Source organism: Phyllostomus discolor, chromosome 15 (genome assembly GCF_004126475.2).
Source record: "Phyllostomus discolor isolate MPI-MPIP mPhyDis1 chromosome 15, mPhyDis1.pri.v3, whole genome shotgun sequence".
NCBI classification, from domain to species: Eukaryota; Metazoa; Chordata; class Mammalia; order Chiroptera; family Phyllostomidae; genus Phyllostomus; species Phyllostomus discolor.
This window is the reverse complement of record NC_040917.2, coordinates 5,899,834-5,923,305: the sequence shown is the minus strand read 5'-3', so window position 1 is coordinate 5,923,305 and position 23,472 is coordinate 5,899,834. Positions and strand designations below refer to the sequence as shown.

Sequence of the window (23,472 nt, the reverse complement as noted above, 5' to 3'; positions counted from 1 at the left end):
AACTGAGACTCAGAGCCAACTGTGGACTATGGCTAGGATTGCCCAGGTGGGAGAAACTCCCAGTCTCACACGAGAGTCTATTGGAAAGTGCGCTAGAGACGAGCAGTTGAGCTGCACTGTTCCCTCTCTAGCCCCTCCCTCACAGGCAGCACCACCAGGGCAGCAGAGGGCAGGTTGCCCTGCCCAGGTGAATACCTAAGGTCCCACCCTCTTACAACTTCTCAGGTGCATCAAGACAGAGAAATATGGCCCAAATGAAACAGAGCAAAACCTCAGAAAGAAAACTAAGCAAGGAGGAGATCGCCAACCTTATCTGATGGAGAATTTAAAGCCCCTAGTAATCAAAATGTTCACAGATCTGATTTAGCTTGGTTGAAAAATGAAAAAACAAACGAAGGATATCCAAAGTGAAATAAAGCAAAATATTCAGGGAACCAACAGTGACAGGAAGGAAACCAGGAGGACTCAAATCAATGATTGGGAACAAAAGGAAAAAATAAACATCCATCCAGAACAAAATGAAGAAACAAGAATTCAAAAAAGTGAAGAAAGTCTTACAAACAAACCTCTGGGACAACCTGAAATGTCCCAATATCCTAATTACAGGGTGCCAAAAGGAGAAGAACAGCAGCAAGAAATTGAAAACTTATTTGAACAAATAATGAAGGAAAACTTCCCCAATCTGGCAAAGGAAATAGACTTCCAGGAAGTGCAGGAAGCCAAGAGAGTCCCAAAGAAGTTGGACCCAAAGAGGAACACACCAAGGCACATCATCAATTTACCCAGGATTAAAGATAAAGAGAAAACCCTAAAAAAAGCAAGAGGAAAGGAGAAAGTTGCCTACAAAAGAGTGCCCATTAGGGTATCAGCTGATTTCTCAAAAGAAACCTTGCAGGCAAGAAGGGGGTGGAAAGAAGTATTTGAAGTCATGAAAGGCAAGGACCTACATCCAAGATGACTCTATCCGGCAAAGCTTTCATTTAAAATAGAAGGGCAGGTAAAGTGCTCCCAGATAAGGTCAAATTAAAAGAGTTCATCATCACCAAGCCATTATTATATGAAATGTTCAAGGGACTTATCTAAGGAAAAGATAAAAATATGAACAGTACAATGGCAACAAACTCACAACTATCAACAAATGAACCTAAAAGAAAACAACAAAAACAAAAACTAAGCAAACAACTAGAACTGGAACAGAATCAGAGACATGGACATCACAAGGAGGGATTTCACTGGAGAGGGAGAAGGGAGGAATAGGGAGGAATAGGCAGAAAAGGCACAGGGAAGAAGAATCATAATTAGTAGGCATATAATAGATGGGGAGAGCTAAAAAAAAAAAGGGTATAGGAAACAGAGGACTCAAAGAACTTACCTGTACAACCCATGGACATGAACTAAGTGGGGGGGGATGCTGGAGGGTTGGGGGAGCAGGGTGGAGGGGGGATTAAGGGGGAAAAATTGGGAAAACTATAATAGCATAATCAATAAAAATACTTAAAAATAAAAAATAAATGATAGCTTTGCTGGATAGAGTAATCTTGGTTGTAGGTTCTTGCTTTTCATCACTTTGAATACTTCTTGCCAGTCCCTTGTTGCCTGTAAGGTTTCTTTTGAGAAATCAGCTGACAGCCTTATGGGAACTCCTTTGTAGATAACTCCCCTTTTCTCTTGCTACTTTTAAGATTCTGTCTTTATCTTTAACCTTTGCCATTTTAATTATGGTATGTCTTGGTATTGCCCTCTTAGGGTCCAACTTGTTTGGGACTCTATGTGCTTCCTGAACTCACATGTCTGTTTCCTTTGTCAAATCAGGGAAGTTTTCTTTCATTATTTTTTCAAATAAGTTTTCAACTTCTTGCTTTTTCTCTTCTCTTCCTGGCATCCCTATGATTCAGATGTGGGCATGCCTTGAGATGTCCCAGAGTCTTCTTATTCTCTCCTTGTTTTTTTGAATTCTTGTTTCTTTCTTCTGTGCTAATTGTTTATTTCTTCCGTATGTTCCAAATCATTGATTTGAACCCAGCTTCATCCCCTCCACTGTTGGTTCCTTCTGGATTTTTATTTCACTCAGTGTAGCCTTTATTTCTTGCCTTATGCGTTTGCCATAATCAATGAGATCTTTAAGCATCCTTATCACCAATGTTTTGAACTCTACATCTGATAGGCTGGCTATCTCTGTTTCACTTAGTTCTTTTTCTGTAGTTTTGATGTGTTCTTTCATTTGGGCTATATTTGTCTCCTCAATTTAGCAGCCTCCTTGTGTTTGTTTCTGTGTATTAGGTGGAGCTGCTCTGATTCCCTTGCTTAGCACACTTGTTAAGATGAATGTGGTGGGGCCTTAGGTATTCACCAAGGCAGGACAACCCACTTCACTGCTTTGTGGCTCTGCATGTGGGGGAGGGGTCAGAGAGGGGACGATGCCACTGCCTGGCTGCTGAAGGCTTGCTAGACACTCACCCTTTTCCAGTCACTTCATCCCCTATAATAGCATAATCAATAAAATATACTTTAAAAAAAAAGAATAAAAGTTTTCAATTATTTTAAATGTCTGTTACTAAAAAATACAGCATTATCCATAATTTGTTTATAATCACGCTTCACAGAGCAATACAACAGTCAGGATTTTTGACAAATACAAAATATAAATGCTTATTTCCAAAAATTATACAATCCTAACTTCATTTGTTTTCCAGTTATCCAGCAGAAAATCTTGGGTGTCCTTCACTCTTTCTCTTTCCCCTACCTTCAGTCTGACAGGAATGCCTGTTGGCCCTACCTTCAAAAGACACCTAGAATCTGACTGTTCCTCACTCCCCTCACTGGCACACCTCATACACCACCAACATCTTTTTTTATAAATCCTCCTCAGGGGACATGCCTGTTGATTTTAGAGAGAAGAAGGTGTGGGGCAGTGAGGGGGGATGGGAGAGAAACATCGATGTGAGAGAGAAACATTGATCAGTGGCCTCCTCGGTATGTGCCCTGACTGGTTATCAAACCTGCAACCTTTTGGTATACAGGAGAAGGCTCTAACCAACTGAGCTACCCGGCACCCATCTAGGACCATCCTTTTTCTTTTTTCCTTAAACTGGGGTGACGTAAGTTAATAAAATTACATAGGTTTCACATATAAAATTCCATAATACATCATCTGTATATCGTATTCTGTGTTCACCACCCCAAGTCTCCTTCCATCACTACCACCATCATCCATTATTAAAATAGCTTCCTAAATGGTCACCTTCTGTCTTCAACTTGCCTACAGCTGGTTTCCAACACAGCAGTCAGTGAGCCTTTAAAAATGTAACTTGCCAGTCTGTAATGAGGCCACATCACTCTTCTATTCAAAGCCTCCAGTTGCCCCGTATTTCTACCACAGTGCAATCCAAAATCCTTATAAAGGCCTTCAAGATACTAGGTGATCTGATCTGATCTGTTCTACCCCCAACTTGCATCTCTTTACCTGTCTGACCCCAGTCCCTCCCAACTCCACTCCAACTACCCTGGCCTCTGTACAATTCACTGAGCTACCTTCGAAGCCACATGACAAGTCCCTCACATACTCTCATCAAGTCTTCTCAATAAAGCCTATCTGACCAGCTTGCATAATGCTACAACCTGCCTGAACCGCCACATCTCCTACCCTCCTTACCCAGCTCCCATCTTATTTCCACACTACTTATCATCTAACAAACTAGATAATTTATTTATGTTCATTCTTATTTGTCTGCTCACTCTCCCCCTACCTTAAAATGTAAGATCCACAGAGCCAGGACTGTCTACATGTTTTGTTCACTTTTATGTCCTAAATGGCTAGTACAGAGACTAGCCTGTAAGTGTTCAATAAATGTTAAATGGTCCTGGTCGGGTAGCTTGGTTGGCTAAAGTGTCATCCCATACACTAAAAAGCTGAGGGTTCAATCCCTAGTCAGATCACATATCTAAGCTGCAAGTTCAATCCCCGGTCAGGGCGTGTATGGGAGGCAACTGATTGATGCTTCTCTCTCTCACGGATGTTTTTCTCTCTCTCTACCCACTCCTCTCTTTCTCCACCTACTCCTCTCTCTCTCCAATAAATATATCCTTAGATGAGGAATAATAATAATAATAAATGCTGAATGAATTTTTTAAATGTCCAACTCCTGGTGGCCACTTACTACAATGACACAAAACATCTGAGGCTAAACACTGAGCTCTCAACAGGGTTACCACAGGTAGTGTTACTACCCTACAAATAGAAAGGTCCACTCCTAGGACACAAAAATTTTTTAAATATATGTTCAAACAAAAGCTTATATACCAATGTTCAAAGCTGTATTATTCACAGTCAAAAAGTGGAAATAGCCCTGGCTGGTGTGGCTCAGTGGATTGAGTGCCAGCCTGTGAACCAAAGGGTCACTGGTTCCATTCCCAGTCTAGGGCACATGCCTGGGTTGCAGGCCAGGCCCCCAGTAGGGGATGCACAAGAGTCAACCACACACTGATGTTTCTTTCCCTCTCTTCTCCCTCCCTTCCCCTCTCTAAAAATAAATAAATAAAATATTTTTAAAAAATAAAAAATGTTTGCAAAGTAGAAATAATCCATATGTCTAGCAACTAATAAACAGCCTAAAGAAATGTGGTATATCAATAAAATAGTATATTGCCCTGGCTGATGTGGCTCAGTGGATTGAGTGCCGGCCTCTGAGGCCTGTGAGCCAAAGGATCACTGGTTCAATTCCCAGTCAGAGCACATGCCTGGGTTACAGGCCAGGTCCCCCAGAAGAAGGCTCACGAGAGGCAACCACACGGTAATATTTCTTTCCCTCTCTTTCTCCCTCGCTTCCCCTCTCTCTAAAAATAAATAAAATACTTTAAAAATGTAAGATGGAATATTATTCAGCAATAAAAAGGAATGAAGAATTGACATATAATACAAAATGAATGACCCCTGAAAATATTAAGCCAAGTGAAAGGAGTCAGACACACAAGGCCACGCACTGTATGATTCATGTGGTAGGGGTCAGAACAGGCAAGTCCTGAGCGACAGAAAGTAGGTTAGAGATTGCCTGGGGAAGGTCAGGGGAAAGGGAGCAAAGGGAGTTACTGCTAGTAAGTACAGGATTTTTGGGGGGAAGATGAAAATGTTCTGGAGTTGGAAAATAGTGATGGATGCATAATTTTGTGAAAACACAAAGTACTGAATTGCACACTTCGAAGAAGTGAAATTGATCTCATATTCTAAAACTCAGAAACACAACCAAATAAAATGCTCATCTGAATGTTCACTGCTCAGTAATAAGGGAAGGCTAAGAGCTGGGAATACCTGCTTGGCAGTACTCAGTTCTAAGAATCCCATCTACCAATCAATGACAGCAAAAACAAACAAACAAACAAATAAATAAACAGAAATAAAAATTTTAAAGGGGCGTGAGGTTGTCATCTGTAAGTAGCAGCAAGCAGAACTTTCCCTTCATATCCCATCCATTCAAATATTATCTTCAACATAGCCATCTCTTGCCATGGTCCACCACCTCTCCATCGCCTCTCTTACTGGAACTAACGTGGTAGCCACATCTCCTACTTCCACATTTGCTCCCTGCAGTTTGTTCCCTACACAGCAGTTACTGTTCTTTCTGAAAATGTATCAGACCACTGCACTCTTGCTCAAACCCTTCAACAACCCCCTTGCACATTCCAATTTTACCCTAAAGTCCTTACCATGGCCTACAAGGTCCTATACTGTACTAGCCCTGTAACCTCTTTAGCCTCATCTCCTACCATTCTTGCCCTAAAGGCTTTCTTCCTGCTCCTTAAATATGCCAAGGTCAAACAGGCCAAACTACAGGGTCTTTGCACTTGTACTTTTTGGCTAGAGTGCTCTTCCCCCAGATAAATGAATGGTTCACTACCTCATTTGTTTCATGTGATGCTTAAATGTCATCTCCTCAAACAGGCCCTTCATTACATCTAATCTAAAGTAACACCCTCTGCCACTCTAACCTCTTAGCCTGAATCTGCTTTATTTCTCTCCATAGCAATTACCACTCTTCTTTTCTTTTCTTTTTTTTTTTTTTGGCTTGGTGTCTGTCTGCCCTAATAAAAAGTAAACTCTTCAGGGTTAGACCTCTTGTCTTGTTCACTGATGTATCCTCAATACCTAGAATCATGTTTGATACAAACAAGGTATACAATATCCCTTCAATGACTGAATTTATAGGCTAAGTTAGCAAAAACATATTCTTCAGAGAAATATGTACTCAACTACCATAATTTTTAAAACTACAATAAGCAAAGACTTAACAATTTGGACAGAAAACAAGTCAGTATTTTACAAAATTGCCTTTCATCAAAAACACCACAAATTTATAGGACAAAATACATTTGTCATATTATGGATCTAAATCCCTTTGAATATTTTAGTTAAATATTAACTATGAAGTTAACATTCACACTGGGTAACCAAGCCTCTGACTTCTCTCCATCCTACCTGCTCTCTTAATCTTACATCTTAATAAGTAGACCCACTTAAATGTGGATCTCATATGGGTCCTTTAAATACGCAAAACCCCATTCATCTTTACTCACTATTACTCAAATAACAAGTGTTCAAACGGTAGTAACATCCATCTCATGCCCCAAGGAACCTCCATCTTCCTCCCACCCCAGGGTAAGCTACTAGGTCCTACATTCCACTTCCTAGATAGCTCAGATCTGTCCCTTCTGCTCTACTGCCTGTGCAGTAGTTGAGGCCCTTATTCACTTCTTTCTTGGGGTCCTTGCCTGGCATCTCCAGACCGTCCACCAAGATATCCCTTTATATTTTTAAAAATATTTATTTATCTATTTATTTATTTGGGGGGCGGGGTGAGAAACATCAATGTGAGAGAGAAACCGATCAGTTGGATCAGTTGCCTCCCTGACTCGTCCCAACCAGGGACCTGGATCAAACCTGTAGCCTAGGAATGTGCCCTGACTGGGAACCAACCCGAGACCTTTTGCCTTGCAGGACAAAGTCCAACAGACTGAGTCACACTGGCAGGCCCTTTTGATGTATTCATATAAACCCAACATCTTTACCCCTTCTGAAAAACCTTCAGCGGTTGCATGTAACTTTCAAGAAAACTTTCAAGAAAATTTTTAACTCCCTAACTTAGCATCATCTCCCATCACTGCTCTCCTGCTGCCACCTTGAACACATCATGCTTTAAAGTAATTCATCCACAACAAACTACTTAGTTTCCAAACACATTGCCTTGCTTTTTTCTTTGTTTTCCAATGTTGTTTCCTCTCCGTCTGAAACACTCCTTTCTACCATTCTTTGCCTAGTGAAATCTTTAGCTCTCAGCTTAGATGTCAATTCCACCAGAGGACTTTCCATGGCTCTCTGATTTAGACATCCTCTTCTGTTCTCCAACAGCACTTATAATTACCATACTATGTCGAATCAATGCTCTTAGAATTCAATATGCACTTTGTTTTGTTTTCTCTGTGTCCTCTGCTAAACTGTGAGCTCACTGAGACCAGGTCTGATGCTTATTCACCTTCATTCCATGCTGAATGACACACAGTAGGAGTTGTTAAATGATTTATGAAAGGGGAAGGAAGGAAAAAAGGAAAGGATGAGAGGACACGGGGAGAGAGAGGAGGGGGAGAGGAAAGGAGAAAGGGAAGAAAAAGGAGGAAAGAAAGGAAGAAAGGAAAGGGGGAGCCAGAGAAAAGCAGGGAAGGAAGAGGGGAGGGAGGAGAAGAGGAAGTAAGAACATGCACACAAGCAAAGGGCATTTAAACAGGCATTTGTAATCAATCCATTATTTGTATATGACCTAAGTCAGCGATTACTGAAGAGAGTATGATACATGTGAAAAACCCATCTCCCAGATTCAAAATACAACTATCTGTATCACTTACCCCCCTAAAGAGTCTGAAATGCCTAGCCTATCCATCCAATTTCACTTGAAATTCTACTGCAATGTAGTGTAAATAATATAGATGCAGGGAAAAGGTAGAAAATAAACCTGACATGATTAAAATCTTGGAATGATTTAGAAGCTTTAATAATCTTTCATTTCCTGATAATGTGCTATCACTGACCTTGAAAGGTCTATCAAAATCATGAAAAACAGCCCTGGCTGATATGGCTCAGTGGATTGAGTGCCTGCCTGCAAACCAAAGGGTAGCAGGTTCCATTTCCAGTCAGGGCACATGCTTGGGTTGTGGGCCAGGTCCCCAGTAGGGGGCGCATGAGAGACAACCACACATTGATGTTTCTCTCCCTCCCTCCCTCCCTTCCCCTCTAAAAATAAATAAAACGTTCAAACAAAAAGTATGAAAAATAAATTCAACATAACACCTATGTTAAAACACAAAACTGTTACTGGGTTAGTCAGATTTCTCAAAAACACACTGGACAAAAATATCACAAGATAGCCCTGACCAGTATGGCCCAGTCAGTTGGTCATCGTTCAGCAAAGTGAAAGGTTATGGTTCGATTCCCCAGTCAGAGCACATGGCACATGCCTGGGTTGCTGGTTCATCCATAATCAGGGTGTGTATGAGAAGCAATGGATCAATGATTCTCCCCCTCTTTCTCCCCTTTACTCTCTCCAAAAACAAATAAAAAAATCTTTTTAAAAAATATATAAGATAGTATATACCAATCAGTACAGAGGCTTTATTTAAATAAATTCCTGAAGGCGTTACCAGAGGAAAAGTGCTTCTAAAACATGTAATACTTAAAATGAGATATATATATATTTTTTTATTTATCTCAAGATTTAAAGCAACAACCAAAAGAACATTACTAAACACTTTTTCAATTACCTGAACACACTGTCACTTAATGAAATTCTAAAAATTGTTGGGCCCTTGGCCAGGTAGCTCAGTCATTTAGAGTGTTGTCCCAATAGGCCAAGGTTTAGGGTTCAGTCCCCCATCAGGGTTCACATAAGAATTGAACAACGAATGCATAGATAAGCAGAACAACAAATCAATGTCTCTCTCTCCCTCCCTCCCTCTAACTCCCTATAAAATCAATCAATAAATTTTTTTAACTAATAGGACATAACAAACTTCAAAGTATACATGTTTAGTAAGATCTAATAAATGGCATAAGTCCCTTTATAGCTCTGTTATCATTATAGAAATTGGGAACATGAAAAAAGAAAATTTAAGCCCAAAGTAATCAATACTAAACACTTTTTGAATTGCAATTTTGTTAAAGCAAAACACCAATCATGGGCAGCCTCTCAAGTCTCACCACACAAGAAATTTCAGTTGTAAAAAATAAGCTAACTCTTTTAGTACTACTGATTCCTAACTAGCAGGTTCTCTAAGAGAAAACCTACTATATAACAGAAAGTTCTTCTTGTATAAAATTAGAAATTTACTTTAACAACTCCTTTTAACATTACTAATATCTCTTTTCATAAGCAGCAATAATGGAAATGCTGAACATCTGTAAGCAGCAGTTCTAAAATGATACCCCAAAATTTGCATTTGCGTAACACTCACTATGAAACTTTTAAGGTTAAAGTTTCCAATGTACTTTCATTTTTTTTTGAAGACAAGTTGAAAAAAGGAGAAAAAGGAAATGAAAGAAAGGAAAGGAAGGAAAAAAATTAAATCTAAAAGACCTTCAACTTACTACATTTCTTTTAACCAGACATTAACAGGTACTACACTGGGAACTGTGAGATTACAACATTCATTCCAGAGAAATCCTGCATTAATTATTCAAGCTTCTGAACCTATTATACCTTATTCAACCCAACACTTCTCTTAAATTATTGTCCAACAGCAAGGTATACGTTTTTTCTAACAAAGTCACTCATAACTGTTTTATACAGGTCACAGGAATTAGTCTCATCTGCAACTAACAAAAAAGTACTCATTCAGAAACATTACTGACTGGTTTTCATTCACATGAAGATGAGGTAAGCAGTCGGCAGACACAAACATGTTAGGTACTTTAGAGCACCCCAAAGTCAAAAGTGAAAAGCCTAAAAAGTAACTGGACTGAACTTAATTATTTCGTATAGTTGATGAATATTTAAGTAGCCACCGCTTTTACTTTCTTCCCTAAACACAAGCATCACAAATTTTAATTTGGATGCAGTACTATAAAAGCAGTCTTGAATCTGAAGAGTGAAGTAAATTTGTTTAAAAATTGTTCAAAGGAACAGTCAAAAGTAGATGACATTTACATTTTAACATACTATCTGTTGCACTTCTCTACTGGTGAACACACACTACTACCCTTTTCAAGCACTTCTGAATTTGGGACGGGTAAAAAATATCTGCAGGCCTCTTCAGTTCCACCAGTTGAATCGAGTCATTTCAGGTTCCTAAGGCTTTTAGTCTAGGGTGCCTTTAAAAATGACAACATTCACTTACATATTCTCTAAAGTGAAAAAACAGCCTATACTTACTTTTATTGCTAGAATTTCTTCCACCAATTAAGCAAATTGTACTTTCTGGACAATATCTTCCATTCAGTTAACATGTTTACACTTAATAGGAACCTGGCCATCCGTTTTATCACAATGCATCACTGCATCTGACAATTCTCAGACCAAATAGATCAACAAAGAAAAATAAACCAAATAATCCTGGAAATACAAGGAACAACTGCTATCTCTCAGCTGTGCAAAAATGAGAAACATTCTCTTGAAAAATCTTTCAAGACTATTTTCGTGGCTAATGAAATAGGTCTTCTGCTTGAAATTCACAGTACTGTTAAACACAATAAATGAGATTTTCTTTCATCAGTGTAACTGATAGAACCACAATACAGTTCAGGTTCTAGAGTCAAATTACTTGACCTGCTTTTTCTGTTTTACCTTTTCTAACACTCTAACATAGTTATTTCCGGCAAAAAGAGACGTTCTATATGGGACAACCATCCTCAGTGCGATACCGTGAAACCGGCTCCAACTCACAGCGCAAATGTCCACACCAGTAACCCCTCGTCTCCCGGGGAAGGCTCGGCACCCAGCGCCAAGCACGACACTCGGAGCCCCCCACACACGACCTCGATCCAACAGCCCCCACTTCTGAATCCTACAACCCCAGAGATTCGTTTTCCGTGGGCAATCTTACCTTCATGATGATTCCGGGACCGCGATGCCCTCGAAAACACCAGATTCACCTGCACCTGGAGGGGAAACAAAAGACACCCCGTCAACGCTACAGGCACCCGCTGCACCGGCGGAGGCGGAGAAACCAAGACAGACCGTCGAACCCGCGAGACGCCTTTGCGGGGCTCGCTCTGGCCTCGCCACCCAGCACACCCCGCCACCCACACAGCACGACAGCTTAGCGTCCCCATTGTCGGGACCCGACGGAGTTTCCCGTCTCCGACAATGACGCCATTTCTGTCAGAGAAGAAACTCAAAACAAGCCGGCTCCGGCCGGGCCTCGGCTCACCCGGCGTCCGAGCGGGCAGCGGCCCGAAGGGCCCCGCGGGTCGCAGCAGGACTGACCCGCCGGGCCGCTGCCCACGTCCCGTTCCGAGATGGGGACCGACCAGCCGAACAGACCCCGCCTGCGGGCCTTGGGGACAGGGGACGGGAAGAGAGGACCGGGAGGGAGCGCAGCCCCCGCGCTCGCTGAGCCCCCACCGCGGCCCTCGCCGAACCGTGAGCGGGGCCGCCGGGCTGGGGCGACCGCGGGGGGGCGGGGGCTCTGCAGGCGGAGGCCCAGAATTCGGGCGTCCGGCGAGCCCACTACAACGATCCTCCCCGCTCGTTCGCTGGGCCCGGAGGCTCCCTAAAGGACCCCTGACGAGCCCGCGAAAGCCTCAGAAATGCCCTACCTTCCTCTGAGGCGAGCGCCAACCCCAGCGCGTCCAGAGTCCCCTCCACGGCCCCCCCCCAAACCAACAGGCCCGGGGAAGAGATGGGGGAGAAGGGCGGCGGGTCCAGCGGAGCCGAGGTTGAAGCTCCGGCTCCTCCTCCTCCCGCGGCGGCGACTGGTACCTTTGTTTAGCGGCCGCTCGGGCTCCCTCGCTGGGGGGAGGGGGACGACGAAAAATCCTCCCGGACTGGAGTCCGGGCCCCCGTCGCACTGCCCTCCAGAGGACTGCGGCCACAGACCCTCTGCGGCTCCCTCCGGGCAAAGGTCCAGGCGGTGGCCGTGGCGGCGGCAAGCTAAGCTGAGGAGTCTCCTCCGCTCCGGCGCCCGAGCTCCTCACTCCGAACTCGACTGACGGGCAAACATCGCTCCCCCCGCCCCGAATCCCCCCTTCCCTCCGCTCTCCCCTCCCCTAGGCTGTTTCCCTCCCTACCTCTTTCCCGGATGGCCTCTTAGACGACCTCGGATTGGCTAGGGATTTTTAGAACCCGCCTATACCTTGTCTGTATTGGTCCCCTAGATACAAACAACGACGCCATTTTCCCACCAGTTCTATGGAAACAGAAAGTTTTACCTCAAAGCTTCCCGGGAAATGTAGTCCGACTTGTGGAGTCAGTGCGCAAGCCCTCGGCCTCAAAAACTGCAAGACCCGCAACGCCCCGCGCCTGCGTGAGACTGGGGGAGGGGGAAGGGGCGGGGCGACACAGCAGAGGGGAGGTGGCAACGACGCCTGCGCAGTATGAGCGGGATGGCGCATTTTCTCGCACCGAGTAATGCGGCGGGGCTGGTGGCTGAGGAGGGCGGAGAGTTGAGTGATGAAGTAGGGGGAGGGGTTCGTGTAGGCGTCAGGAAGAGCCGCGGTTTGAACTATAAAATGGGAAGTTGATGCTGGGTACTGCTACTCCCTGAACGGCACCGCGAAAGCTGTGATCTCATCGTTGAACCGTGAGTGGCTGTGGCGGTGGTGGCTGCGGAGACCCGGATGCGGGGGGGGGGGGGGGGGCCTGCAGTAAAGAAAGAAGGAGGGTGAAGACCCGGATGCTGAACCGGATTGTGTATGAATTTTCCGTCCGCTAGCTGGAGAAGGGGAGGAGCAGGAGGGCACGGAGCGGAGCGGAAGGGGGCATTTGAGCGGAAAGTAAGCGGGGCTTCGCAGACCCTCGCGGACCCTGCCGGACCCTGCGACTCTGCAGGCAGAGCGACTCTTGGAGGCGCTCTGCCAAGCCAGTTCTGGAAGTCGGCTTCAGAGTTGTTTAAATCCCCCGCCAGCATCTCAGGCCGTTTTCTGCAGACCCGTCATCTCCCGGAGTTAAGTGGAAGGGATCCCTGCGCTTCACAGCTGCGCTTACATTTGTATGTCTCTATATAGATATTCTGAAACTAGACCCTTCTTCTGCTGTTTTCATTTTTCACGTGCATGATTTCATCTTCTTAAGGCGTTAGAAAACACTTTCCGTTCGTTAGATCAGTTCTTCGAGTATTTACTGAGCACTAAATGGACACCCGTGCGAGTGTGAAATTCCAACAGCGGTGAGTGCTACGGAGCAGAGTTATGGTACTCGGTAATCGGGGAATGTGGTCTAGGGAATTTTGGGTTAGGGACCTAAGGGAAGGCTTACCCGAGCTAGAGAGGATCGACCTGAGAGTAGAAGTGTTGGCAGGAGTTAACTAAGGAAGAACATTTCAGGCGGAAAGATTAACATGTTGGGAAGCCATGTGTCAAAAGGGAGCTTTTGAAGTATGAGGAGCTGAGGCTGAAGGGGTGGGGACGCAGAACCTTACACAATTTGTTAAGGTGTTTTGTGTGGTGGAAAGAGATCTCCCTTTTGAAGATTTGAATTTTGCAAAGATCACTAGCTAATGCAGGGTGGAACCCAATCTGGAAGTTATTGTAGTCAGTAGGACAGAACCTGTTTTTCGTATTTATTCATCCATCCATTGTTTCAACAATTTTAAAGCAGTTTTAGTTTTGAAAGTGAGTAGTTTCAGATTCACATAGGCATTCTGTACTGTTATTTAATTTAATAAATTAATAGAGATCAGTAACAAGTTAATAGTTCTTTACATTTAAGTCTAGTACAAGATAGTTTATTATCTTTGAGTTTAACCCAAAAAAAAGGCAGGTCAGACCATGTGCCACAGGGTGTAGAAACCCTTAGACCTTGAAATACCTAGAAATACTGAGATTCCTATGTTTTCCCACTGCTGAGACTACTTGTGTATAAAGTCCTTTGGGAAAGGAACATTGACTTGTTAAGTGAATGTTCTTAAACTTACCTGAGTGAGCTAAGGAAAGAATAATTTTTAAACATCTGTAACTAATATTTTAAGTCAAAAAATAACATCCACTAAAAATTGAAACAGTTCAACAGAGTTACATGTTACTGATCCAGAGACAAAGGCGAATTCTTGAATGACGGTCTTACTGATTTTTAATTTAAGTCAAATGTATTCTGGAGGCTGTGAAGAAGATAAGCAAGGGAAGAAATGGGGACCAATTGGTTTCTAGAAGTCTATAAGAGATGTTTTTTGCTATTCTGTTATATCTGTAAATATTTGTCTTTTACGTAAGCAGTTATTATTCCTGCATATCATTTTCTTTCATCTCTCAAGAATGAGCCCTGGCCTGCGAACCAAAGGGTTGCCTGTTCTATTCCTAGTCAGGGCACGTGCCTGGGTTGCGGGCCAGGTCTCCAGTAGAGGTCCAAATGAAGCAACCACTTATTGATGTTTTTCTCCCTCTCTTTCTTCCTCCCTTCCCCTTTGTCTAAAAATAAATTAATTAATTATTTTAAAAAGAGAATGAGATAACCTATGTCAAATTTTAAACAGTATAGATAATTGGTTACTAAACTGGTTTTTAGATTATTTCAAAATATTTTCTAGACTTTATTTCCCTTGCGATATACTTAGTATTAATTATCGGTCAAGGCAAATGTAGAAATTTTCTGTATGGAATGTTCTCTTTGAAATCATACTACTAAGATAATTTACTTAATGGGGTGCTAACATTTTTATGATTGTTTCACCTACATATTGAAGAGTAAATTATTTTAAAACTTACTTTTCAATTCTTTACATTCATGATCCTAAAGATAAAATCATTGTCCCAAGAAGCAAAAGAAAGCAGATAAAAAGGAAAAATCTCAACTGTACCACAAATGTGAGAGCAGTTAGAAAACTCCTAATGTGAGGACAAATAAAAATAGTAGATTTTTTACACAGCAAGAGAGATTCAGTAATAAAGGAAGATTCTAGGAAGACAATGAGTTATTGGTATGCTGGGAAATATTGAAGTAAATGTAAAATTCAGAATAATAATGCCAGGGGAATATTTTTAATAATATAATTGCATTCCAGTTAATGCATGTCTTAAATCAGAACTCTGAAATGGGCCCTGGCTGGTATGGCTCAGTGGATTGAGTGCCAGCCTGCCAACCAAAGGTTTGCTCGCTAGTTGGCTTCCCAGTCAGAGCACATGCCTAGGTTGTGGGCCAGGTCCCCAGTGGGGGCCATGTGAGAGGCAACCACACATTGATGTCTGGTTGTCAAACCTCCCTTTCCCACTCTGTAAAAACAAATAAATAAAATCCTAAAAAAAAAAAAATCTCTGAAATGGATTGATTGTACAGAAAATAGAGGAGAAACGTTTCCTCTTAAATTTTAATAGTATATAAAGCATTCATCAATGCTCATAGAAAAAAGTATGTTTACTAATTTACATACTCAATTAAACATAAAATCAAATTCTGTAGATTTGTTTTAACGTTGATTTAATGCAACAATATAAGCCTTTTATAGTCCAGTAAAAAGGAAAGGCTTAATACAAGTTTTGTAACTTGAAAATACAAGTGAACACTTTGATCAATTACTTGAGTGAAAGCTTTCCTTTTTTTAAATGAGATATAATTTACATATTACATCATCTGTTTAAAGTATATAATTAGATGGATTTTAGCATACTCACTGGGTTGTACAACCACCACCACAGTCTAATTTTAGAACATTTTGATGCCCCCCAAAAGAAACCGGGTTCTTGTTAGCTGACACTCCCTATCCCCCCTTCCCTAGCCCTAGGCAATTATTAATCTGCTTTCTGTCTCTATAGATTTGCCTGTTTTGAACATTTCATATAAATGGAATCTTACAGTATGTGGTCTTTTGTGACTGGCTTTCACTTAGCATAATGTTTTCAAGATTTCATGTGTATAAATTTTAGACAGACTGAAATATTGGCTTTACAAAAACACCTTGAGATAAAAATTTATTTGCAGTTTGACACTCAAAGATAATCTAGTTAATGAGATCATACATGTTTCTCTTTCTTAACAGATTAGCTTTGAAATTCAGAAACAATGGAGAAGACTCAAGAAAAAGTCCAGAGGATTCTTCTAGAACCGTACAAGTACTTGCTTCAATTACCAGGTAGCATTACCGTCCATAGAGGGTGGTTTTTATATAGTAGGGGTCATTCAGGTGTCAGCATACAGGAAAGGTTAGACTTGCCAGCTTTTGAGATTTTTCTATTTAAGGTTATACACATAAGAAAAATGAACCTCTGTTCTTAAAAGGGACATGTTTGAGGTACCCTTTAAAAAATATCCAAGTATATAACATACCTAAAAAAATAAATATACTTAAAACACTTGAGTACTTTTTTGGAGGTTTTATTCTTTATGGATGCCACATATTGCTATATAGAGAGTAAGGAAAGCTATGCTAGTTCATGCAAAGACAAAAAGCTTCATTTACCTTCCGCTACACACATATGCTGCGTTTCTTACTACTAGTTCCTTTAAGAGCCAATGGTAACATCTAAATTACTTAAAAGCATAACTATCATTATTCCTATATAAAGATGGACCACCTGGACATGGCTTCCTACAGTTAAACCTGCCTAATCATGTTTATGTGTATGTACATGTTTTATTGCACTATTTCTTAACTTTGGAGAAATAATAGTAAAATGCATGCATATAGTAAGTGTGAGTTCTTGGAATAAAAATTTATTTATAAACCAATTACTTAAAATGCTCTTTCTCATAGAAATAATATAAAAGGTGATAAGTTAACAACCACAAAAACCTATTTAACCCATAATGTGGCTTGACTTTAATGATGTTCTCAGCTCCATCACAATAAACACATTTTAATTTCTGTTCTGCAATACATACCTTAGTGAGCAGGCCTCAGTGGTAGTATGTGCATTTCTATTCTTTTTGAGTCTGAGGGGATAAATATGGTCATCAGAGCCAAAAGTGTAGAACCTCCCCAGCTACACCTTGGAAACCATTGTGCGTAGTGTCATTTTTCTTACGGTAGGTCCTAATGGAGACACCCCTGCTAATGTCAGTGCTTCAAAAGAATGGAGGGAAGACAGAAATGGAAAATGCAAAGGAAGGTCACCTTTTGTTTAAGAAAAAGCTATAAGAAGACTGCTTTTGAGTGGCATTCATTCAGCAGCTAGTAGCTTTGCCTATTTCAGGGTCTTCCATTGAGAAACGTGGCACTGCTTCTCCTGCACTGTACCCATCCGATGCTTGATTCCTTTTGTAACAAGTTGGCAAACACTGGCTGGAATCTGTTATCAGTGCTAAAAAGAGTCTAAAAAGCATCTCCCACTTCAGACACTCTGCTGCTGTGCAAAGCAGGGACTACCTTTACTTACACTTCAACCTTAGTGGTTACCCTATATAATGAACTTCTGTATCACTTCTTTAACCCTCATTATCTAGAAGTGATATCTTAAACAATTAGATAACAAGTTTTTTAACAATATTTTCTTGTTTATCCTGTCATAGTTGTTCCAATTTCCCGCCTTTGCCCCTCCACCCGGTGCACCCCCAGTGCACCCCCACTTCCATAGTCAGTCCACACACCATTGTCCATGCCCATGGGTCCTTCATGTGTGTTCTAGATAACATGTAAAAACAGAAGATGACCTTGATAAAAAAGAGAGAGAGAGATGCTGTGGAAGGAGGAGAATCCCATACCTAGCTGCTGAGGAGGGATCTGCTGTAGGGAGTGGGGCAGGGGCTGCTCCCTCATTCTGGGGATGTGCTGTGGACTCAGCTGCCCAAGCTGCGCTCCCTGTTTCCCTGTCTCACTTCACCCCCTTGGGGGCTGCCCAGGGGTAGGTGGTAGGTGTTTGTTTCTTTAACCCAGGGCTCTGGAATGACACCAAACTGTCCTGCTTGTTACCTCCTCTCCATCTCCTCCTTGACTCGCACAGTCCCTCCCACCTGCTTCTGTCTTTCCAGGTCTGCCCCCACCCCGCCCCCGTGTGGCTCCCTGCCCCTCCGGATTGACTGCTGATCTGTTTTGTTTCTTTTTTTTGGGGGGGGGGGGGCTGTTTTGATTGTCTTTATTTGCAGGTTTCTAGAGCCAGATATCCTTAGCTCCCAGCAGCTCTGGTATAAATTCCCCTTCCCCCAGGGGAAATATGCCACCTTGTTTTGAGGGGTTTGGGGACTTTTTTTCCCCAGTTTTGGGGTTTTTTTCCCCTTGTTTTCCCTTTTATTTGGAGGGAATGGGAGGAGGTGAGCACAGGGAGGTGGATTTTATTTTTTTAGCTCATTTACAGGGGGAGGGAGTTTTTTGTAAAATATGTGTCATGAATAAAGTTTTTGAAAATTAAATAAAACTGTCATTAGGTATCTCACCTTTTTTAAATCAAATGTACTCTTGCATCCATGATAGAATATAACCTAAAGAAATAGGAAATTCTATTATGCATAATAAACTCATTTTTCAGAAAAAGTTTTGGGGTTACTAAAGTGACTTAGAGGTGGGCCAGACCATTTATTCTGTTATAAAGGTACTTTTGCTAACAGAATTATGATTGTTGATATTAGGATTTTCTGAAATTGGTGCAGTTGATGTTTGCTTATTTGCCCTAGTACAAGGCCCCAGGCCTTTGCAGTGGGTGGTAGAGGGTGAGTTGGGAGTGGAGGAAGAAGAGGGACTGCAGGAGGGTGTTGGCCATTTCAAGGTCTTAAAAAGAACACAGTAATTGTGGTTGGTTTTACTTTTGGAGGATCTCTGCGGCCAGCCTCCGTTACAAACTATTTGGGGACTAGGAGTATCGAGCCTGACCCTAGAGTCTGTCCAGAGTAGGGGGGGATATATTAAAACTACGGCACCTGTAATCAGGCCATTGACTGTACTGTTTCCTGCATAAATTCTGAAGTGAAGGAAAAAATGTGATTCTACCGTGATTGTCTATGTTCTTCATCTTCTAAATGTGCTTTTTAAAGTGGCATGGGTGACTTTGCACTGTTGTACATTGTAAGGATGGCCCAGAATGACCTTTGTTAAACTGGAAAGTAGTCAGACGTGTTAAGTATATAATTACTACCCAGCCCATGTCCACCTGAAGTGTTAGTAAACAGAAGATAGTGCTCCTTGAACCCTACGAGGTCCTTCTGTTAGACTGCTCCCAGAAAACGAAACTGTCCCATTTGCATATGTGATGACAGTTTGCATCTTCATTTGTTTGGGTGATTGGTGCAGAGAAAAAAACATAGATAAGACTTAGAAAATATTGTTTTTGTTTACTGAAACTTTTTATGTAACTTTTTTCTGATACCTACTCTGCAAATCAAATGTCCATGCATTCACTTTAGTGGAGAGCTTAATAGAGCATTTTTATTGAATGAACTGGTTGTGGGTTTTGTCTCTCGTTCCTTTATATTTGAGCTACAATGACTTATGGTGATAACTACTACCTGAGATCTCTTGAGCTTTCCACATAAGAAAAAGATAATATTTAGAAAATAAATGGCCCTGGTCAAACTCGGATGTTAAAGGGCAATACTCCAGGGTATGGTAGTCTCACTTTTTGGTAGGAAAGCAGCAGAGCTATCCAATCTCTAAAACCTTAATTTAAAGGAATGGTAGATAATTTTTTTTAAAGATTTTATTTTTATTTCATTTTTTAGAGAGGGAAGGGAGGGAGAAAGAGAGAGAGAGAGAAACATCAATGTGAGGTTGCTGGGGGCCATGGCCTGCAACCCAGGCATGTACCCTGACTGGGAATCGAACCTGCGACGCTTTGGTTCGCAGCCTGTGCTCAATCCGCTGAGCTACGCCAGCCAGGGCAAGGAATGGTAGATAATTTTAAGAGGTAATTGTATGAGGCAATTCAGCAGCAATGTACATTTCATTAAAAATACCTGTATTCTCTAATATGTTCTCTGAAATGGACAGAGCTTCATTTACTGCCACTAACTAGACTGACATCCTTTTCAAAGGGAATAAGTTAGATCAGGAGTCCTAAAACCCCATTCCATTCCAAAATTGTAGATACAAGTTGAGATAAAAGTAGTGGGCCAGCTTTGGCTGGTGTGTCTCAGTGGACTGAGTGCTGGCCTGCAAACTAAGGGGTCACTGGTTCGATTCCCAGTCAGGGCACATGCCTTGGTTGCAGGCCAGGTCCCTGGTGGGGTAGCGCATGAGAGGCAACCACACATTGATGTTTCTTTACTTCTCTTTCTCCCCCCTTTCCCCTCTCTCTAAAATTAATTAATTAATTAATTTATTTATTTATTTAAAAGAAAGTAGTAGGCTTACTAGTAGGCTACTGAAGTATTTGGAATCCCTTTTGCCTGCCCTAATTTTAAGGTTGGTTGTTTTGTAATGTGAATTTTGACAGAAGGCGCCAGTAGTGGCCCAGCAGTAGAAGGCAAGCTCTGTAGTGGGTAGTGGATTGATGGAGATGGATTTATCTAGTCTGATTGGTTTTAGAGAAAATTTCTGATTTTTTAAAATAATTAAAGCATTTATTGCCAAATTTTATTTTTTTAATTGCAGGTAAACAAGTGAGATCCAAACTTTCACAGGCATTTAATCATTGGCTAAAAGTCCCAGAAGACAAGCTACAGGTATCTAGGCAATTCTAACTTCATTCTTAATCCCCAAGAAATTTATGACATCACATACAACTACTCCTAGCTCTTAATTGTATTTAATGCTTATGCAATATATTGTTTTAAATTGAGGTTGCTAAGTAATTACTACTTTTGAAAACTAAGACACTTGAGGCCCTCCTCTGTTAATGTAATAGTTCAAATATTTTTTAAAAATGAAATTTTCAACTGTCTTTTTTAGATTATCATCGAAGTGACAGAAATGTTGCATAATGCCAGTTTACTCATTGATGATATTGAAGACAATTCAAAACTCCGACGTGGCTTTCCAGTGGCACACAGCATCTATGGAATTCCATCTGTCATCAATTCTGCCAATTACGTGTATTTTCTTGGCCTAGAGAAAGTCTTAACCCTCGATCACCCGGATGCAGTCAAGCTTTTTACCCGCCAGCTTTTGGAACTCCATCAGGGACAAGGCCTGGACATATACTGGAGGGATAACTACACTTGCCCCACTGAAGACGAGTACAAAGCTATGGTGCTGCAGAAAACAGGTGGACTCTTTGGGTTAGCAGTGGGCCTCATGCAGTTGTTCTCTGATTACAAAGAAGATTTAAAGCCAATACTGGATACACTTGGGCTCTTTTTCCAAATTAGGGATGATTATGCTAATCTACACTCCAAAGAATATAGTGAAAACAAAAGCTTTTGTGAAGATCTAACAGAGGGAAAGTTCTCATTCCCTACTATTCATGCTATTTGGTTGAGGCCTGAAAGCACCCAGGTGCAGAATATCTTGCGCCAGAGAACCGAAAACATAGATATTAAAAAATACTGTGTGCATTATCTTGAGACTGTAGGTTCTTTTGAATACACTCGGAATACTCTTAAAGAGCTTGAATCTAAAGCCTATAAACAAATTGATGAACTTGGAGGGAACCCTGAGCTAGTAGCTCTAGTAAAGCACTTAAGTAAAATGTTCAAAGAAGAGAGTGAAATATATTAAGCTATTCTTGATTAGGCCTAATAGCTTATTTCAGTTAATGAGTTTGTCTTTTAGCCTGTCATTTTGAAAATTTGGAGCAAGCTGTTTGACTCCAAAAACTGAGTGGATGGGTGATCGTTGTACAAAATTGGCAGTCAAAAGGAGTCACATTTAATAGGTCTGATTTGAATGTGTTTAGTAGGTGTGCTGTGTTGGGTCTTTGTGGTCCACTCTGCCATGAATGTTTTAGTGACCATGTCAATAAAGAATTCAGCCCCGGCTGGTGTGGCTCAGTGGATTGAGTGCTGGCCTGCGAACGGAAAGGTTGCTGGTTTCAGTCCCTGTCAGCACATGCCTGGGTTAAAGGTCTCTGGTTGGGGGTGTGCGAGAGGCAACCTACTGATGTTTCTCTTCCTCTCTTTCTCCCTCCCCCTCTCTAAAAATAAATAAATAAAATCTTTTTAAAAATTAAAAAAAAATTCAGCTTCCAGCAAGTTTTATGTAGATCCTTCCTAACTATACTGTATGGGCATTTCCCAATTCATCTACCCCAATTCTAAGCCAGCAACTACTTGGGGCAAGTCTCTGTAGCTAGCTGGCCCAAAGGTAATATGAAGTCCTCCTCTTCCTCGATGCAGCTGCTGAGAATATCAGTCTCCTCCCCGGAAATCCCCTTGCTGAGGTCTACGAAGGCTGGCAGTGACAACCAGTGAGCGCTTTGGTTCTTACCCACTTCCTTTTTCCTTTCTCCGTACCAGGAAAATTCTGCCCTTGAACCCAGGAGTCTCTTTTACATGCTAGCCTAAGTTCTTTTTTCTTTCTAGAAAAACTGGTGCCCCAAAACTGATTAATGTCTGGGTACAGAAATGTCTTTCCATTTGGGAAGGAAAAAAAAGTACGTGCATGCAGAAGTACTTTAAGAAGGAGCTTTTAAACTTTTTGTATTTTCTCACTGTTAGTAATAAAAATCATAAAAGAGCTGTTTGCTCACTTCAAATCCAAATCAGGGGGAAATGCCCTTTTCCTTCCTGCCCAACTACCCCCCTTGAAGGCAGTTGCTGCTTCAGTGGAAAGGGAACCAACTGCAGGCATCTTTAATCTTTGTGATGAAAGGAAAGAAAGTGTTAGCCTGACAAGGTAGTGCCTGACTGAAAAGTAGCCAAAGACTATGCTATCAGGCACTACTTAGCTTTATAGTGCCTGAACCCTGCCTACCCTGTGTCATTTCCAGCCACGCCCCTGGAGCCATCTGTGGCCAAGAGGTAGGGGAAAAAAAAAAAAAAAAGACCTTGATTCCTGTTTTCGAAGTGTTACTCACATCCCAAAATGAAAGTTTGTGTTTCTCAGAAACATTGCCGTTTGCTTCATTGGTTCTATAGTATGTTAGGTCTAATCACCAGTACATGTATGAGAAAGTCTCACCAAAAAGCGCTCAACCTAAATCATCCTTATGTACCAGGCTTATGGGTTCAGTTCCCCGGTCAGGGCACATACCAGAATCAACCAGTAAATGCATAAACAAGTGGAACAACAAATTGTCCCTTCTCTCTCTCTCTAAAATCAATAAAAAATAAAATGTTTTTGAAAAGTTGGCCACTGCTTGTACTAACTTTTAAGATAATTTGAATCTGCCATTTTAATCGATACAAGGGAAACAAAATCATGGACATTTTAAGTGCTTCCCATGGCAACACTGGGGATTTTAATTTTGTGCTTAAGGGACCATAACAAGAAGAAAGCATCATCATTATTCACAAAGGTCTAATGCTAACTATATAGACAAAA

General features: G+C 41.6%; 2 protein-coding genes across 13 annotated transcripts in view; one reads left to right on the top strand and one right to left on the bottom strand.

Annotated features, from left to right (window-relative positions):
• Nucleotides 1-12,241, bottom strand: part of ARID4B (AT-rich interaction domain 4B) — a 138,965-nt gene extending 126,724 nt beyond the window's left edge. The window contains exons 1-2 of one of the 5 annotated variants that reach the window (XR_004900853.1): nucleotides 11,958-12,217; nucleotides 11,080-11,134 (exon numbers count right to left, since the gene is read on the bottom strand). Coding sequence is in view for 4 of the 5 variants with exons in the window: in XM_028531186.2 (XP_028386987.1) it covers nucleotides 11,080-11,085 (6 nt within the window). In the remaining variant the exon portion in view is untranslated. Of the gene's footprint in view, nucleotides 1-11,079; nucleotides 11,135-11,794; nucleotides 11,929-11,957 lie in introns of those variants that run through there. The other 4 variants (XM_028531186.2, XM_028531184.2, XM_036016205.1 and 1 more) reach the window with 4 other exon arrangements.
• A 296-nt stretch (nucleotides 12,242-12,537) lies between these two features.
• Nucleotides 12,538-23,233, top strand: GGPS1 (geranylgeranyl diphosphate synthase 1). Of its 8 annotated transcripts, XM_036016208.1 has the most exons (5): nucleotides 12,551-12,777; nucleotides 13,269-13,362; nucleotides 16,165-16,260; nucleotides 20,644-20,714; nucleotides 20,941-21,968. In XM_036016208.1, exons 3-5 carry the CDS (start codon nucleotides 16,188-16,190, stop codon nucleotides 21,706-21,708), a joined length of 912 nt encoding a protein of 303 aa, XP_035872101.1. In that variant the 5' UTR covers nucleotides 12,551-12,777; nucleotides 13,269-13,362; nucleotides 16,165-16,187; the 3' UTR covers nucleotides 21,709-21,968. The 8 variants fall into 8 exon arrangements, with proteins under 8 accessions (XP_028386983.1, XP_035872101.1, XP_035872100.1 ...); XM_028531182.2 differs by lacking the exon at nucleotides 13,269-13,362 and having other exon boundaries at nucleotides 12,538-12,777; nucleotides 16,165-16,257; XM_036016207.1 differs by lacking the exon at nucleotides 13,269-13,362.
• The last annotated feature ends 239 nt before the right edge of the window (nucleotides 23,234-23,472 follow it).